Raw genomic sequence first — 19,542 nt, forward strand, 5'->3', positions numbered from 1 at the left:
GACACTTTCATAGTTCAATAGATACCAACCTGTTCCCATAGTGCTTCAGCGATTTGATCAATGGCTGTTCCAACTTCTCTGAATTCCCCAGAGTACTTAACATATGCCCAAGTACAAAGGGATATCAGTGCTAGCCCCATGATGAGATTGCACAGGCTAGCGATGGAGTTTATACCAAGGAAGCCAGTCAGTCCTGAGATGATATACATGGCAAACATAACAGCAAACAGAGTGGCAGGGGTACGAGCAGCATAAAAGATGTTTTTGCCGTCATTGTGCTTCACAAAGTTTGCATAGATTTCATCCAGCTCCGCCTCAAGCTGGTCCTGGTAGCGCCGGCAGAACTCTTCTCCTCCCATTTTTTTCACGGAACAGAACTGTCTGACAGCTGACTCCTTAAAATCCTGGTGCTGACTCTCCAGGTCTGATGGAGCAATGTAAGGCTTATCTCCTCCACAAACCTGTGAGAAGAATAACCAGAGGTGGGGGGTCAGGATACAGCAGGAAGAGCTTGTGCTGTCCAACACTGCATTTGAAACAACAAACCATTATCTGCTTGATGTTTGATTCTTAGAGGGCAGTAGCTCAAGCACCACACTCCCCTGCAGCTGACCACGGTCAGAACAATCCAAAGCCCAAGGTAAGCAGTTAAGACTTTCTTGCTTCAAACTGAAGCCTAAGAATCAGAAATGGCCTCAACCATCTGGTAATGTTCAGTCTAACATGACTTTATATTCTCCAGCATCTTTTGTTGGGGGTTTTTTTTGGCAGGGGGCACAGTGGCAGCGAGGAAACTGTGGATCTGCTGTAACATTCACCTTCACAGAATAAGTACACAGAAGCAATTCTCTCCTTTTAGGTGAAACAGAATCTCAGAACCGCTTGGCTGTTGTTAAAACAGGTGGGAAAGGGGTAACAAACTCTAGCCCTCGCTTTAGCCTGTTTTGGTCCTAGCAGGGTGAACCTACCCACTGATGCCATTGAGGCCTTGTCTATCCCCAGTTTTCGCTGCAGCTGGGCAAAGCTATCAATAGTGGCACAGGCTGTAGCTGTGCCTGTAGACGTGGGAAGACAACACTGCAGCAAGTGACACTTCACTTACGGGTGCAAGCTAATGACCCAGAAGATTTAGAAACATTCCCTCCCCCAGTAAAACCAGAGATTCTGCAAAACGTGATGGCCCCTGTCTTAGAAAGCTTCCCTTTCTCCCTATGGAAGAATGGATTTTTTTAAAATCCTGCTGGCAGCTGACTGCATCCTGTAGATTTAAATATTCCATATCAGAAACTTGATTTCACAGGACTAATGGCTCACAGAGTCTGAAATATCAGTCAGATCTCTGAAGGTGCCATCTCTTCATTTCTGGACTACAGAAAGTAATCAAGTTGTTTGAGGGAGAAATTTAAAGGGATTCACCAATCTACCTCCAATTAAAGTTATGTGATTTTCTGGTCTGTTAAAAGGGTACGTCAGATACCGCTTGTACGATTTCAAACTACTCAATTTCCACCCTCAGCAGCCTGGTTAACAAGAACAAATCCTAAGCTAGGATGCAAAGAGATGTTCTGGTTCTAAATGATCAGATGTGGAAAGGTAGCTAGCTTGATGGATCAGCCACTGTGCCATCTCCAGCCAGACTAGGAACCTACTAGGTTTAGCTAATAAAAGCCACTAGGACTGTACAACCAGTGTCTCATGAGCTTGGTCAAAGCCCTAGCTGTGTCCATCTCTCTGCTTGTGTTGCAGCCCCAACCCCCTCTTGAAGGGGGCAAGTGTCCATTGCTGCCATGGTTCCTTTCCAAAAGAGCTTTTAAAGGAACAGAGGAAATGCTATAAAATAGTTTAAGTGAAACCAGAAAACGGGACCCACAGCATGGACTGCCTCTCACCAGTCAGTTGAGCAAAAGATGACAGAACCAGTTATGATGCAACAAATAAGAACCAGAGGCTGAGGAAGCGTTCTTAATCTGCTCAGAACTTCATCTTTGGAGTATTTGAAAAGTGTCCAGCCCAGAAACATGATTTCAAACAGCAGATTTAACAGGTCTACTCAGAATCAAACACACTGGGCCATATTCTGAGTTCACAAAAACAAATGCTATCATAATTCCTTGACTCTTGGTAAACTCAGCAGAGTGTGAATACAGACCCCAAGGAATACCCCAGCTGCCCATACCATAACATTACCTTTTCATCAGTGCATCAGACACTCACTAAGGGCAAGCAGGTGATTTGAATGATAAAAGCCTCCCTCTGCTTGAGGAGGTACTTGAGCATGCTCAGTTTCCTATTCAGTGGGTTTGCTATGAGCAGCTTTACTGAACAGCTGGGCTGCTAATCACAGCACCCTGCCTTTACGATTCTGAATTTGAAGCCATGGTCTTCAGCAAGTTGACGTGTCTGGTGCCATATTCTGAAGGGCCATGCAGGAAAAATGGGTTTCACTCCTGCTCTCTTGCACCTGGTTAATGGGAACCAGGCATACAGGAGAGAGGACAAAGTACCTTGTGCCCCAGGGACCCTTTCTGGCAGATGATGGAGCTAGTCAATGCTGCTCTAAGGAGTCCCATCCAGTCCTCTTGAGGTAAAAAGGTGATCTGGGAGAGAGACTTAATGCTCTCAAGGGGAGATTAAGGACAAGAGTTTATACCAGCAACATGCACCTGCCCATCCATCCTGCCCCCTTCAAGGAAGGCATAAGCCAAACTATTATTTTGGATTGTTTATCCTAGTCTTCTTTCTTTACATGGCTCCTGCTAAAGACCGGTCTGTAGAAGAACTCCTCTAATCTCATCCTGACCCTCTCCAAGCTGGCATCTGCCCCTTGCACTCCACTGAAACTGCTCTTGCCAAAGAGCAAGATGACCTTTTCCACACCAAAGCTCAGAACCAGTACTCTATCCTCATCCTCCTTGACCCATCAGCTGCCTTCAACACCACAGACCACTCTTCTCTTCTTGAAGTCTTGTCCTCCTTTGGCTTCTGTAACTATCCTCTCCTGGTTCTTCTCCTACCTCTTTTAATTGCTCCTTCAGTGTGACCTTCAGAGGATCCTCCTCATCCCCCCATCCGGCTCTCTGGGGGGATTCCAGAGGGCTCCGGCCTTGGTCCCCTTCTCTTCTCCCTCTACACCTTCTCTCTGGGTAATCTCATCCACAAATATAAATTCAAGTCTGCTGTTGAATCTCAGATCTCTCTCACTACTCCAGAACAATCTTCTTCTGTCCATACTAAAATTTTGGTCTATTTCTAATATCCTGTGGCTGTCTAGCTGTCAGCACAAGCTAGTCAGAGCTAAAACAGAACTCCTTGTCTCATCCCCCACCTTCTCAAACATTGGACAGCACCATGATCCTTTCAGTCACTCAAGCCCATAACCTGGGCATTACCAGACCACTCTAGGTCCTCACATCCAGGCTATGTTTAAGTCATGAAGATTCTTTCTGCGTAACATCTCTAAGCTAGGGCCTTTCTTATCCATCCACAGAGCTAGAACTCTTGTCCAGTCTCAAATCATCTCAATTACATTCTTCTTTCTGGCTTGACAAATGCAACCTAGCTCCGTTTACCTCCAGTCAAAATGCTGCTGCAAAGATAGTTTTCTAGCCCGTTTTGACCATCTCTCCCTTCTTTGCATCCTTCACTGACTCACCCTTCCCTATCACCTCAAACATAAGTTGCTTGTGTTCACTGTCAAGGCCGTTCATGACCTCTCATTCACTATCAACATACTGACTCCCACCTTTGATTGGCCCATGATGTCAGCATCCATCAACCACGAGTTAAATTCTAAAACCAGTCCCTTCATGCGCTCGCCAGCAGCCTAACTGTAGTGAGACCATTGCTCATCAAGATGACCAATATGGCCTCATTGTTTCCTTGTCTGTATCTACCTGTTCTTCCTCGTCATACTTAGATTGTAAACTCTTTGGGATAGGGACAGTCTTCAGTATTTATACAGCACCCAGCACAGTGCGGTTCTGGTCCATGACTTGGGCTCCTAGGCACTATGGTAACACTGACAAAGACTTGATTAAAACTAGTGTTAATCAAGATAAAAACCAAAACAATTATTTCTACTCTGTTCTTGGTGTCAAAAGTTTCAGATCCATCTGTTACACCAACACTTGGTATATAAAATGTTCAAAGTTATCCAGAAGATGTTTATAAAAACTTTTGTTTAGCCACTTATTTTGTACATAAAATTATCACTTTGGAAGTTCCTATGGAAACAGGATCTGTAAGAAAACATCTGTTCCTGTTTATTCCTTACCTGAAGTCTAAATTCTCCAGTATTACAATCGTCTCCATGGCCAGTCATGACTTCAGGTGAGAAATAATTCAGCTCTTTTATAACAATTAATTTGAAAACCTCAAAGGTCTTCACAAAATGGGAATTCTCCTACTCCATTTTATTACATAGGTATTGCCTGACTGGATCAGACCTGGAGTCTGCCAAGTCCAGTACCCTGTCTCTGACAAATTCCAGCACGAGATACTTCAGAGGAAGGTACAAGAACCCTGCAATGGGTAGATGTGGGGTAATCTGCCCACATTAGGCATCATCCTGATCTCTAATACAGAAAAGACAGGCTTAAACCCTGAAGCATGAGGTTTAGTATCTCTTCCAAAGGTTTTATCATCTAGAATTGTTATTAACAACGATAATCTTGATAACCACACGTACCCAATCTTTTTGGATCACATTAAGTTCTTCGCCTCAATTACTTTGTGGCTGTGACCTCTACAGTCCAATTACAAATTGTGTGAAAAAGGATTTCATTTCATCGGTTTTGAATTTACTACCTTTTAGTTTGATTGGATGGCATCCCCTTGTTCTGGGGTTGTGAGTCAGAGAGAACAAAAATTTCTTATCTACCTTCTGGGTACCATTCATTATTTTAATAGACTCATTCCCCTTTAGTCTCCTTTCTAAGGCAAATAATTCCAATCTCTTCTCATAGGACAGTTTTTCCATGCCCTTCTTGTCAACCATCTCCAAGCTCTCCTTATCTGCAATGTTGGGAATCATTAAGAAAAGGATAGATAATAAGACAGAAAATATCATATTGCCTCTATATAAATCCATGGTATGCCCATACCTTGAATACGGTGTGCAGATGTGATCGCCGCATCTCAAAAAAAGATAGATATATTGGAATTGGAAAAGGTTCAGAAAAGGGCAACAAAAACTATTAGGGGTATGGTACAGCTTCCGTATGAGGAGAGATAAATAAGACTGGGACTTTTCATCTTGGAAAAGAGATGATTAAGGGGGGATATGACAGGTCTATAAAATCATGACTGATGTAAAGAAAGTAAATAAGGACATGCTATTTACTCTCTTATATAGCACAAGAACCAGGGGTCAACAAATGAAATTAATAGGCAGCAGATTTAAAGCACACAAAAGGAAGCATTTCTTCACACAATGCACAGTCAACCTGTGGAACACCTTGCCAGAGGATGTTGAAGGCCAAGACTATAACAGGGTTTAAAAAAAGAACTAGATAAATTCATAGAGGATAGGTCCATCAACAGCTATTAGCCAACATGAACAGGGATGGTGTCCCTAGCCTCTGTTTGCCAGAAGCTGGGAATAGGTATTGGGATGGATCATTCCCTCTGGGGCACCTGGTATTGGCCACTGTCAGAAGACAGGATACTGGGATAGATGGACCACCGGTCTGACCCAGTATGGCCATTCTTATGTCCTTATGCAATACCCTTTTTGTGGTGTAGTGGCCAGTACCGCATACAGTATCCAGGTGGCCACGGCACTAATTTACAGTAGCTACAGGAGCAGATGAACTCTTAAATTGATGCTATTTTCATGGGAACATGCTTCACAGTAAGTGAAAAACCTTCTGATATCTATAACATAGATGTACAATTGTATTTCAGAATTTCCCATATGGTGGTCAATGGTTCTGTGATAAGTGGCTTTAAACTGTTGCCCAACTTCGTGGTCTGAAGATTGCAATGGGCCTTGGTAGTGTGTTCACTATAAAAGAGTACCTTCACAATGGAGTTTGAAGTAGCATATGGTAAATGAAATTGTTAGCTACATGTAGCTATTTGGAAGAAATGTTTTGGATTTTGCAAATACTGAATATTTAAGTACCTTTTAATCTTCACATTTTATGGCTCACAATAGCTGTTGCTCTATAGCCTTACAGAAAATTATCAGAAATCAGTAGTGTAATATCTCTAAAACCCAAACAATTTTTTAAATATTTTTTAGTATGAACACTGCACAGTGATACCACCACCAGATGTATCTGTTCATTCTACTAGCTGCTTCGTATCTTTTTAAATCAGCAGCTGTTAACAGAATTCTCAAGTCATTTAGCATGTAGAGAATACATCTCAATCCCACCCCGCTACCTCCCCATCAATTTCCTTCTCCCTCCTTCATGAGTGATCTTGTGACTTTTGCAGCATGTGTGATCTTCACACATGGAGTCCTGATGCTCAGCCAATTTGTCCATTAGTATGTTAACCGTGTAACGGTTTAACACCACATTACGCATAACTCTACAACAGAGGCCTTACTACACATACCATTGCCTTCATTTTGTAATCAACATACCTGCTCCATGCCTTTGTTGTAGGTGTCTTTTGCTCCTGCTACTGCAGCAAGATTGTTGGCTTCAGCTGTTGCCTTGAGAAAATGATAGCATACAGATATTGATCATGCACCGTTCATGGTTGTATCCGACTTGCCAGTAATATTAAGTTATACATTATGAAGCACCAACACCTTTAACCAGTTTTGTACCATTTAATTTTGAATGTTTACCCGTTAGCTTCAGGTCTGAAGAAAACCTTCAATGTGAACAGATAAAGGATCTGCTATAAAATAGATTAAAATAGCTCACTAGAAGCAAAGATTTCAGCCCTGGCACTCTAGAAAAAGCTACATATTATACATCCATATGCCTGTACATGATCTTTCTATCATGAGATAGGTATGGAAGAGATTATTTTGATGGTTACCAAATGGAAAAGGATATCCAAATTAACGTTAGAAAGCGGTCAGAAAAAAATTCCATCGCTATATAAAAGGCAGTTTCCCCCTCTCCCCTGAGTGTATTACCTCTGTCAGGTCACAGGTCTGCGGTTGCGGGCTCAGAATTTATAGCAAGCAGTGTCTTTTTGGGTCATGCATGTGTCCATGTCAGAACCAACCAGTCTAAATAATGTTACAGGGGAGAATGTGGTCCCATCCTCCCCCTGAAAGTCACAGGGGGAAGGAGGAAGGGAAGTGGTGATCCACTGGAGTCCATCCATTGTCTTTGGATCTGAGGAAACATTGGAAGTGGCTTTCTGAACCCTTAGACAAGTCCAAAGAGATAGTTCTTTGAAGGGGAGGTACCCAGAACAATTTCAGATTCTAAACCAAATAACTCCTCTGGCTTCTTTCACTAGAGGGGCTTTCAGCCCTCAAGACCCAAGAGGTAAAGCCAGAACAAAGTGAGCACCTCCTTGTTGCAAGTCCTAAACCCCAAACAACGTAAGCATTGCACACTTGAGCAAGGCATGACTGGACTGCACAAAGCTCAGTCTAAATCTGATTTTCCTCTCTGGATCAGCCACGGAGGGGAATATTGGTAGTTACCTTATCTGACAGACCCACAGAGTGAAAAGTAGCCTGACACCATGTAATGGTGCAGACATGCAACTAAGTGCACCTATCTATTAGCACTAGATACTAAGCTAATAAAAATAATACTGGAAACTGAGTCAAAATGTAGACAACATGGCAAGGTTTTGAAGGAGTGGATATGCTAATTTACAGTAGAACCCCAGTGGCTACCACTTCAGGTGGTTCTGAGCCCACACAAGTCCCCGAAGTGGGTAACTGCATCGGCCCTTCTTGAAGAAACGCAGCTCCATGGGTGCTAACACTTCATTCACAACCTTCAGTCTCTTGAAGAAATAATCCTTAATGATAGCAAAGAATTTAATTTTCATTTCTTCACTTTGCTTATGTTTAAAGGATAAGGAAATACCTGGAGCATTGATTTAGGATGAGGTAGCGCCTCTCCCTGATAGATTTTAATGTAAGCCTGAAAAACAAAAACAATTCATTACATTTTGTTTTATTGATTTTTTTTTTTTTACCTGAGCGTTTATGATGGGAAGAAAGCCAGGGTCCAAATCAGTCCTGCATGTTAATCCTAAATATTCAATTAAGTAAATCTCTACATGTAAGAGTAAAATAATCTACAATTGGCATTTACAATGTATCCCAACACTAATCCCTTTACATTCCAAACTCCTTATAATAAATGCTGTCCCTACTAATCTCCATATTGAGTGAATCAAAGCAATACTGTAGTGACACATGGCAATCAATATGTGCTTTTACCAGGATTAGAGCTATACGTCTATCACGGTATTAAAATCACTTTCTACTTCAGTGGTTCTCAAACTTTTGTACTGGTGACCCCTTTCACATAGCAAGCCTCTGTGTGCAACCCCTCTTATAAATTTTAAACACTTTTTAACATATATAACACCATTATAAATGCTGGAGGCAAAGCGGAGTTTGGGGTGGAGACTGACAGCTCGTGACCCCCCCATGTAATAACCTTGTGACCCCCTAAGGGGTCCCAACCCCCAGTTTGAGAACCCCTGTTCTACTTGCTTCATTTGAAGGTTCTTCTCACTGACACGTTTACAATTTACACACACATACAAAGTGAGTTAGGGATGAATCTTGGAGTTTTATTTTATTAAAAATACATCTCTGTTTAGAGACACCACACCATCCCTTTTCAGAGCCCGATGCCGCCATCCCCTGTTCAGGTGTGTTTGTACATCACGAGGGCTGAGGCCTACCACATAGAGAGTTTTGAAGAGAAGAAGCTACTACTGTTTCAAGGAGTGGCAGCCTGGAGCCCATCAGGGAAGAGTGAGCACTTATGCTCCTCCCCCCCACCCCAAATGTATGTGGGGGGGAGTGTTGGGGAGGGCTGGGAAGAAGCCCTCTTCTGAAAGTGGGGAGGAGACAACCTCTCCCTCCCCACCGCCCCCAGAATCTGGAGCAGCAGAGAGTTATATCCCATCTCCAGGAGGTGAACAAGTTTGGGGTGAAGGAATACTTATGTCCCCACCCTGAAGGAATAAGGGATAATCTGGGGGAAGGTGAAGAAACTACCAACCTTGGGACATGGGAGATGACTGTTGGGGTGGCAGGGTGTGCTGGGGAAGCTAAGTGGGCTGATTACAATCAAGCTGGTCCTCAGCTCCCCACCCCTACCTAAGAGCTTCAGTTGTCCTTTGTCTGTGCCTAGGAGGAATGGAAGAGGACAATGCACTGTGTCCAGTATGTACACTCCTCAGAGGTTGGTGAGGAGCAACGCCCTGTATGCAGGGAGCTGGGGAAGAAATTTAGGTCTTCTGGGTCAGATTAATGGGAAACTGGGGCTCTGGTCAGCAACACGGAATTCACTAGCTAGCACACTGAACTCTTTTGTTGTTCCTCCTGTACCCCTCTCCTTCATAGTTATTCATCTCTAGGAGTAGGGGAGGGAGAGAAAGAGTGGATTTCTCCTTCTGCCATTAGTTCTGGTCCCTGATGCTGATGTACAGACCTCTGTGCTTGGGGTGGGACTTCCACTTTCAGAAAGGAAGTCAAAGAACAGGGGCCCCTGAGCACCCAGAGTTCTACGTTATGAGACAAGTGGCCAATCTGCACGAACTCTTCTGAATAACGGACAACATGAACTAAATCAGGAGAACAGCAAAGTAAAGCTCTCAACTTCACTATTTCCTGATTTAAGGCTGCCCTCTTAATCTTAGTTCTACTCCCTTGTGCCTATATGTTGGGAGTCTTTATTTGCATGATCACATATTAGTCTTTTCACAGCACCCCATGTCATTCATTGCACAGGTTGGACAGTGCAATGTGAATTAGACAGCTGTTCTTAAATATTTATATATTTTTTCCTCACTTTTCAGAGTGTGGTCTCCTCCACATTCACTAAATATTCAGACCCTGAACTAAGTGCTGTAGAGGTCCTATGGAGAAAAAAATCTGCATGCAATCATGTAATTAAAGACTGTCCTACTAATTGGCTCACCAGGGGTTTTGGTTGTCACTGCTGCCTTAACTTTGGTATTTCCTGACTCATGCCCTTCACTTTGAAACCGTCACATTCTTTTAATGTAGATTTGATCCGGAATTTCCAAAGGGATTTTGTTTTAAAGAGAAGTTTGATCATGAAGAACTATTTGCTAGGTAGCAATCAAACATTGCTGGGTGTGCATAGTGTGCAGAACACAAAGGAAGGGTTGCTGCAGGGCCCCTGCCTCATGCCCTCACAGATTCTACTTTGCACACCCCCTCATATTACAAATGAAGTTCTTCAGAATTTACCCACATGCACAAGTGGAGCCAACACAACATGTGAGGTTAGGAAAAACAACCCTTTTCTTCTCCGACAACAGCAGTGCACCTGCATGATACAAACGTGTTTAAACCCTTGCAATTCTCCCCAGGTCACAACAGATTTTTCACCAGACCACCAAAAGGCACACTGGAAACTTAGGAACTACACACGGCTTATTTGTGAGTACCTGCTATAACCCGAGACACCACAAGCCTTCCAAGGTGGCAGAAGTGTTTTGTTTTGGTTAAACAGCAGCAGCTTGTGCTCCCTACACATACCATTAAAAACAGCTATGCCATCTTTATTCTAATGTTTCAAAGAAGAGTTCTCTCAGGTTGAGAGAGAACATGGACAATTTCAGCCCAAAAATTTGATTAAGTTATGAGCTTGGAAAACAGGTCTTCAAATGGAAGTGCTTAGACAACTTTAATTACAAGTGTAACTACACACAATACCTATATTTAAAGTTATAGCAGGACCAAGATTGGCACTTTGCTCTAATTTGTCTCAAACTCAGTTTAAGGACACTTGAAATAATAATCTCTATTCAAGAAAAATATGCAAGATTTGCCTTTTGGTCCTACACCTATCTAAAGGTACAGCCAAAATAGTAGCTCACTTAGGGCAGGTCTACACTATGGAGCTCAGTCAAACTAAGTTACACAACTCCAGCTACGTAAATAACATAGCTGGAGTCGACGTAGCTTAGGTCAAACTTTTGCTGTGTCTATACTGCGCTGTGTCAACAGGAGAAACTCTCCCATTGACTTACCTTATGCTTCTTGTTCTGGTGGAGTACCGGAGTCTATCAGAAAGCAATCGGTGATCGATTTAGCAGGTCTTCACTAGACTAAATCGACCCCCAGTGGATTGATCACTGCATGCCCTCCAGTAAGTGGAGACAAGCCCTTAGAGCTATACTGGTGGAAAACCATGCATACCAGTTTCAGTCGATGTGCTGAAATTAAAGTCAAAACTACCTAAAGCTCATCAGTGAGTGGCAACCTAGAAACTATCATCTCTTCTTTGGGAATGCATTCTAAAATTAGGATAATTTTGTTAAGGCGTGAAAAAATAATTAGTTCAAGAGTTTGCCTACCTTAAAATATTCTACAAGATCTCTACAAGTCACCTTGGATCCACTGATCTCTTTCTCTACCAAGTTTTCAGGAGCAAGTAGTAATGGAACCAGATTCCGCAGCTCTCTCTTGAAATCATCATCAATGTCTGGTGGAAATTGAATCAGTTGAAGAAAAAGGTGGTACATCTCAATTTCAAGTAATAATGAGTTTCTCCTCTAGAAAAATACACTGACAACAAATCCCTTTAAAAAACAATGCTTCCTGACTCAGAATAATTTGCTTATGCTGAAGATATTTTTAGGGCTTAAAGAAACACTTTGGCAATTGGAAACTATTGTAAAATTAGAGTAGGGTTTTTTCCTTCATCTATATAGCACTGGAGTAACTAGAATAAATTCTTTGAAGACCACTCACAGTATAACCGCTCAGATCTCTGCTCCCAGCACATAATTGGTGGGAACTCCACAAGATGCAAGAATTTTTTTTTCCCTACACCACCCTTTGGCACATTAGCAGCTTCTCACCCAACAAAATGTGAGTGGAATTCCTAGGATTCTGCTTGTAAATACTCTGATTTTAGGCACCACATAATCCCACAGCTGGCCATCTTGGGTAGTGTTAAATCTGCAAGGTTACAGCCAACAGCTACCTGAGAACTTAAAAAGCAACACAGAACCAGGAAAAAAAAAAATCACTTAATTCCTCCATATGTTTAATAACCCAAAAAGAAAATATTCCAATGCACACTTCTAAGTTTTACCTTTCAACCCCAAACTCTTCAATAAATTTAAGGCAAGATTTAAGGCAAGTTCTGTGCTACAGCAAAACAATTCCAGTGATATATATCCAAAGCACATTAACACAATGGAACGCTTCCTACCATTCAACCTCCCATCAAAATTTGGATTAGTCGCAACTTTAAGACCAGGGTGGGGCAACAGGAAACAGCCAAGGTTGCTGAAACATGAGCGAATATGCTTCCTTACATTCTGTAGCTCTTCGTGCTGGTTTTGCTTTACCTGAAAAAAGCAAAGTAAGAATTCTAAATGGCTCCGTGGAGCTGACTGCGAAATTTATAATTTAATTTAATGGCAGAAAGTTTATGAATAGATTTAACACAGTCTAGCCTTTTTCTAAACTTCTATAAAAATGTAGATCGTACAAAGGCAGTCACTTGATGTCACGTATTTAAATATCATTTGTATTGAGAAAATAGCAAGCAGAAAATATTTAGCCAATCTCAAACACAGAACAGCATCTGAACTAAGGAGCCAGTGTAGGTTCTGTAAGTCGCAACTTACCTGCAATCGCTTTTCTAGAAATTTTTTTCCTCCTTCCAAGCCATACGAGTGTTCATAAGGATAGCTCCAATCTCTAATTAAGAACATTAGTGTCTACACAGAAGAGCACAATAATAATGAATAGTTATTTTAATATTCCTTATAGCAGCAGAAAATGGCAGAGAATCAAGAATCCTACATCTGCTGCTGGTAATTCAACAAACTATAATCCCAAACCTGATTAAGCCGAATACAAGACACTTGTTATTCCTCTGTGTGTTGTGAGTAAGAACAGCTGAAGGAGCACCTTCAAGCTAGCATGTACTTGTGACCTTTGATAGCGAAAAGGACACTCTCACCTGTTACTCTAGTTTTTCTGACTCTTGCCAGCCCAGATATAGGAGTGTGATCCTCCCTTCCACCAACTGAAGACATGAAACAGATCTTATGACATCACTCCCCTATCAAGAGGGGAGCTAGCTGGATGGCACTAGCTATGTACACTTACAGTATTTTGCATATTAAGTTCCTAAGTAAAAGACAGGACCTAGTAGAACCACCACACATGGAACAAAAAGGAGGATGTGAAAGGATCTGGGAGACACCAAATTAACAGAGAGAAACTGCAAGGGAACCCTGAGATCAGGATGTTCATAGTCCCTTGGTGTAAACCTGTCTGGAGTGAGCAGATATGAGCACCAGAGCCAGAATACCCATTCACTCTACAATTTGCTATTAAAAGAGCCACTGCGCTGAAACCCTGGCTTTGTCTCTTCTCAAAGGTCACTGCTTCAGAATAAGGTACAAAACAGGATTGCCAGACAGTGTAATATTGTTAACACCACAGTCTGTTTAAACTTTTAAAATCTAGCATGAACTATCTAAGGGCACCTACAAAGGAAGAAGGAACTTAAGAGGTTCCAAGTCCTCTCACCTCCACAGCCAAATGGAATGGGGTGAAGCTGGAGCTACAGCTCCCTATATAGTTCCACACTGAACATTTGGTTCTGTACATGAACACATGTGAGAGTCCTGAATTGCTTTCCAGAGGACTGCAATATCGGTGACTAGTGCACACACCCTCAAGAGTGGGGATCTAGATTGCCATTACTCCAAGGAGAGTAAGACAATTTGAAGGATTTAGTGCAAGCTGTTTTGGAAAAAGAGTTAAACATAAAAGCCCATCACTACCTTAGGAAGGCTCAAAAGCTGAAAAAAAATTAAACACACTTTGTATCTTAAACTCCTTGTCAGATTTCCTTCAGCCTTTTCAGAAAGATTCTATGCTAGCCTAAGTTCACCTACATGAAATTTCAGGCAGTTACCATGGTTTGATTTTTCATACACCCCTCACCCAGACCTATAAAAAAAAAAGATGACTACCTTCAGCCCAGCTAATTTCTCTCCATAATGCAAGTTAACTAATTTCCTACCCATATGAACAGGTGTTGAAAAATTAGGTCAGTGGTTCTCAAACTGTGGGTCGGGATCCCAAAGTGGGTCGCAACCCTGTTCTGATGGGGTCGCCAGGGCTGGCTTAGACCTTGCTGGGACCTGGGGCCAAAGGTGAAGCCTGAGCTCCACTGCCTGGGGCTGAAGCCCTGGGCGGCAGGACTCAGGTTACAGGCCCCTTGCCTCGGGCTGATGCTCTTGGACAGTGAGGTTCAGACTTTGGCATCCACACCCTGGGCGGCAGGGCTCAAGCGGGCTCCAGATTCAGTCCCCTCTCCTGGGGTCATGTAGTAATTTTTGTTGTCAGAACGGAGTTGCAGTGCAATGAAGTCTGAGAAGCCCTGAACTAGGTAATTATGTAAAAAGATTAGAGTTTAGAGTATATATTACCTGAAATGGCTTTTGGTAAATTTCTTCCATAGCAAGTCTTCCATACTCTGTAAACAACTATTAAATGAAACTGTTAAGAATAATGCCACATACAGATTACAAAAAATCTGTGTTGCCAAATGCTTCCTCTTTTATCAATGGTAAAATTAGTGGCTTACAATTTTTATTTGAATATTAAGAATAGCCCTGAAGTTAACCCTCAGCATCTGGAGGATGAGAATACCAATGCTCAAGAAATTACACTGAGGGAGGACTATCCTTTCCCTGGCCTCTCAAGGAAGTCTGCATGCCATTCCAGCACAATACACTCCTTTTCATGAAGATTTCCCCTCCACTTTCCAATGGTTCTCCTAGATCCCACTATGGACTCTGAAAAGCCATCCCCGTCCCCCATAGGCTTCCAGCTTAGTTATCCAGACCACCAGCTCTCACACAGCTGCTACCTTCCCACCCTGTGATTTCCTAAGCTAAAGGAGTACCCCGCCCAACCTTTCCATCCAGGCCTCCTTGGGCAGCCACCATCTGACATAACACACTCCCAACTCCCCCAAGGAGTGCCCCTCCAAAGCGCTGCACGTTGATTTGGGTTTCTACAAAACATTCCTCGTCAGAGGCTCTAGATGCATGACATCTCTTACAAATAAAAGCCAATTTAGAATTGCAGCAACTTCACCAAATCAGAAAAGACAGACCAACCCTCACTCCAGCCAATGATCCCTACCCACCCGATACCCTTCCCAGCCCACAACTCCTCCTTCCCTTTTCAAAAGCATAGGAAACAGACACAGCAAGCCCTGGAGATCACCACATTTCTATTTTAGCCTGGGGAAAGGGGAAAAGAAAGGGATCCAGTTTGCACACTTCACCATACAGTTGGGCAGAGATGTGATCACTTAGAATCATAGGACTGGAAGGGACCTCGAGAGGTCTTCTAGTCCAGTCCTCTGCACTTAAGGCAGAACTAGGTATTATCTAGACCATCCCTGACAGGTGTTTGTCTAACCTGCTCTTAAAAATCTCCAATGACAGAGATGAGTCAGCATACAGGCAGCTAAAGCCGATCCTTGAACACGTATTATATCACAGCAAGAAACTCAAACAAGCCACTGCCTTTTGCCCAAGCTTCAGCAACAGAACTGATTTAAGGCGTAGCCCCAGGTAGTGCAGTAGTCTACATGAGACTACAAAGGCTTAGATTGCAGTTGCAAAGTGTGCATTCAAGAAAATGATTGCAGTCTCCTGGCCAGGTGCAGATGGAAGAGAACCATCCTACTCACTGCTGCTATGTGATCCACCAGGAGCAACAAGGTATTAGACTGCAAACTCTAGTAACAAATAGCACACACCCTTAATTTCATTTTCTCTTCTGGCTGCTTCCACCACCTTACCAACATCACTCATCTTGTACAGCTTGAGCTTTCAGCCAGCTTGTTGGTTCAATTCAAGACAGCTGGATGTCATCAACATAGTGAAGATACACAGTAGACTTACATCTCCTTACTAGACCTTCTAGTGGACCCCATGTCCATGTGGGAGGACTAGGGAAAAGAGATGGCACCCTGTGAAACCCAACTCAAGAGCACCTTTGGCAGAGAAGAGCAGTTATACAAAACTAGCCTCTGGAGCCTCTCAAAGGCAGGAATGAAACCACATTTGGGAGGCCCCCAGCCTACTTCCATTTATCATAAGGTGGCTTTGATTTGGCTGTAAACTATCAGTATCTAATATAAACATGGATACCCGGGGCCTATTCCGGCCACCACATCACTCTGGAAGGGGACAGGGCCCATAAAGTGGACATTAGAGGGACACAGCTGGTGCTGCCAAGTACCCAAACAAGGACCTAGAAGAACAATCCAGATTCCATTTCTCTAATACAAGTATCTTCCCGCCCCCACCTCAAGGCCACTGGAGCGAAGAGCTGTGGGAGGAGACACTGCTCATATCCTGTCAACCCCAACTACTTCCTCCAACCTGTGATTGCAAGGGTCTCCTATCCCCCTTTCCCAACTTCATCCACTAGGCAGTTTCCCCTCCCCAATCATGAATCTCCCCCTCAAGGTTTCAGAGTAGCAGCCGTGTTAGTCTGTATTCGCAAAAAGAAAAGGAGTACTTGTGGCACCTTAGAGACTAACAAATTTATTTGAGCACAAGCTTCCGTGAGCTACAGCTCACTTCATCCGACGAATACATCCGATGAAGTGAGCTGTAGCTCACGAAAGCTTATGCTCAAATAAATTTGTTACCCTCAAGGTTGACAACTGGAATCCAAACAAAGTACCTAGGCCACCTGGGAAATCAGAGTTTCCCTTTAACCTCTAAGAAATTGCTCAGTTCTTTTGCTCAGCTTGTACTCTGAAAGTTCAAACAGTAAGAAGCACTTGTATATTAGCTGTGAAATGCATTTGAAAAATGTCTAATTATAAATTGGCTCCTACTGTTAGCAGCTGTCACCTTTTGCGAAGCTGAATGTGTCGGGGAGCCCGGTATCAGGTGACGCGTTAACCAATTTCATGCTGTGGCAGGGGCCATGGTCTGAGCAGCTGGAGATGGGAGACAGAGGTTTGGCTAACACAAAAGTCTGTCTCTCTGGGATTTCATATTTATTTGAAAGAGACCAGGCTCGTGTTCCATGCACAAAACCAAAACCCAGCAACCTCTGGCCACTCTTTCCTCACATGACTTAGAAAGAAGAAAACGCAGGTTACAAACAGGACAAGTCTTCCATAACTCTGACAGCTTCTTGTCTGTCTACAGTCTTGCCCACACTAGAAAGATGTGCCACTTTAACTAGATTGTGGTGTAGTTAAAGCAATACAACCCCCAATGTGAATACACTTATCGGTGCAAATGCAGTTATACTATTATAACTGCATCCACACTAGGGCTTGTACTGATAGAACTATTTCAGTAAAACAAAGCAATCACATTATCTAAACACAATTACACCAGTGCAAATTTCAAGTGCAAGCTAGCCCGAAAGTTCCAAACCTTAGACACAGCTGTGCCTAATAGTATCCCAAACTGGCAGTGCCTCCCTGAGCCAACTGTGACTCCTGGTGGAATTTAACTAAAATAAATCAATCAGTCCCCTATTCTCAGGTTTGGCAGACCCTCTTTTTAGCAGCATCGCTGGGTAGACATGCCTCTTAGCCAGGGAACCCCCTCCCAGGGAGGCAAAAAGACTTTTACACCCCATCACACTAACTGCCTTTGCTTTACCAATAACTTAATTGTTTTTTAAAAGATCATGCTTACAACCAGTTGAAAAAAAAACACATTTAACCTGATCCAAAAGTTGTTTACAATCCCTTAAATAGGATTCCTAGAGTTTCAGATTGCCAAATCAAGCAAAATAGGGAACTGAAAAAATTCTAAGAGAACAGCACTTCAATAAAAGCCATATTAAGTAAACTCAGTTTATCTGTACCTGCAAATGTTGGAGATCATCTTCTTGAATGTTCTGGGACAAGTTGTAAACCTGTAAAGATATTGCAGTTCCAAGACTTTTTAGCAGAAGAAATGTTTATTCTTTATCTTTCCGTAACACAGATTTAGTCTATAGTGGAGAACTTGAGTATTCCCACCACCTCTGCTGAGGTCTAAACAGCCAACAGTCACTATTTAGTCAAAGTGGTATCACGTACTGCATTTTCAAAAGCGCCACCTGAGCATACCAACGACTTTGGACATAACTGCTGTTCAGGGTGATTAGTTTCCTAATCCTAGCTCATAAGAGTTCTTTCAAGAGTGAATGAGCTGCAAACTTTTTTTTTTTTAATTTGCTGAACACTCCCCCCCAGTTGAATAAGAGGGGCACACATTTAGTATTAGCAGCTTTAAGCTCAACTCGCCTTCCTCTTTATCCCCAATCCAGATTGCTTGGGGCAGGAATAGGAGATGCCCCAGCACATGCTACTGTGATAATGTTGCATCAGACAAAACCCCACTGGTGTTGGCCCACATACAGTTGGATAGTTCTTTGCTATATATTGCCTGATTTTGCAAAGTTCTGTTCCTTTGCTTTTAAATATCCCAACTGACACAGAACTTTGCCAACATGGCAAATAAATCATTACCTCTCCTGAGGCCCCAGGATTGATGAGACAGTACGAATACTGAATGTTGAGGCATAACTCAAAGCAGACTTAGTGATCTATGGCTAGATTTAAAGTCATACAAGCCAAGGGTCAGGAGAAAAGGATAAGATAATGTATTAAATGCCTGATATCGTGGAAGGTCAGCACAGTACTTCAAGGTTGTTGGAATGCTCTGAAATGTACCTTTAATTAAAAAAGTGAAACCCACAAGCCAATCTTCTGAAAGTTTGTGATATACTATTGTTGTTTGCAACAAGCAAGATTTCCCTTTCTGTTGAAGTAAAGTATCATTCCTACCCCACAAAAAAGTTTACTTAGTGAAACTGACTATACAGAGGTTTCAGAGTAGCAGCCGTGTTAGTCTGTATCCACAAAAAGAAAAGGAGTACTTGTGGCACCTTAGAGACTAACAAATTTAAAACTTATGCTCTAATAAATTTGTTAGTCTCTAAGGTGCCACAAGTACTCCTTTTCTTTTAGACTGTACACAAAGTATCAAATGCACAGATTCCTGTTTGTATGGGTCTTTTGGACAGCAGCAATGCAGGGAAAAGCCAGTTAAAAACATACAAGACTATAAAGTCATACAAGGTGACGGGGGACTCCAGGGCAAACATATAGTATCATTTTTTAAAAGTGGACTAGATTTCAAGTTAACAGTGTAAGCATAGCTACTATAATTCATTTTTTATTCTTAAATGTTAGAAGTGGGTAATAAAAATGATAGTGTGTTTTTTCCCTTCAAGATTGTTAAAATTTATATTGATAGATTTAGAAGATACTTTTGAAGGGTACTGTCACCTCCTGAGAGGCGGGATTCTGTATATGTATGTATTTG

The 19,542-nt window shown here is 42.4% G+C and overlaps 1 protein-coding gene across 6 annotated transcripts in view; it reads right to left on the reverse strand.

The window, feature by feature from the left end:
* Nucleotides 1-19,542, reverse strand: part of ATL2 (atlastin GTPase 2) — a 58,304-nt gene that overhangs the window by 5,726 nt on the left and 33,036 nt on the right. For 4 of the 6 annotated variants that reach the window (XM_038394572.2, XM_043512204.1, XM_038394574.2 and 1 more), the window contains exons 5-13: nucleotides 18,035-18,085; nucleotides 14,605-14,661; nucleotides 12,784-12,876; nucleotides 12,363-12,501; nucleotides 11,500-11,627; nucleotides 8,016-8,072; nucleotides 6,593-6,664; nucleotides 5,103-5,135; nucleotides 30-461 (exon numbers count right to left, since the gene is read on the reverse strand). In XM_038394572.2, the coding sequence (XP_038250500.1) occupies nucleotides 30-461; nucleotides 5,103-5,135; nucleotides 6,593-6,664; nucleotides 8,016-8,072; nucleotides 11,500-11,627; nucleotides 12,363-12,501; nucleotides 12,784-12,876; nucleotides 14,605-14,661; nucleotides 18,035-18,085 (1,062 nt within the window). The remainder of the gene's footprint in view (nucleotides 1-29; nucleotides 462-5,102; nucleotides 5,136-6,592; nucleotides 6,665-8,015; nucleotides 8,073-11,499; nucleotides 11,628-12,362; nucleotides 12,502-12,783; nucleotides 12,877-14,604; nucleotides 14,662-18,034; nucleotides 18,086-19,542) is intronic. The other 2 variants (XM_038394577.2, XM_038394575.2) reach the window with 1 other exon arrangement.

This window comes from Dermochelys coriacea, chromosome 3, assembly GCF_009764565.3.
Source record: "Dermochelys coriacea isolate rDerCor1 chromosome 3, rDerCor1.pri.v4, whole genome shotgun sequence".
In the NCBI taxonomy this organism is placed as follows: domain Eukaryota; kingdom Metazoa; phylum Chordata; order Testudines; family Dermochelyidae; genus Dermochelys; species Dermochelys coriacea.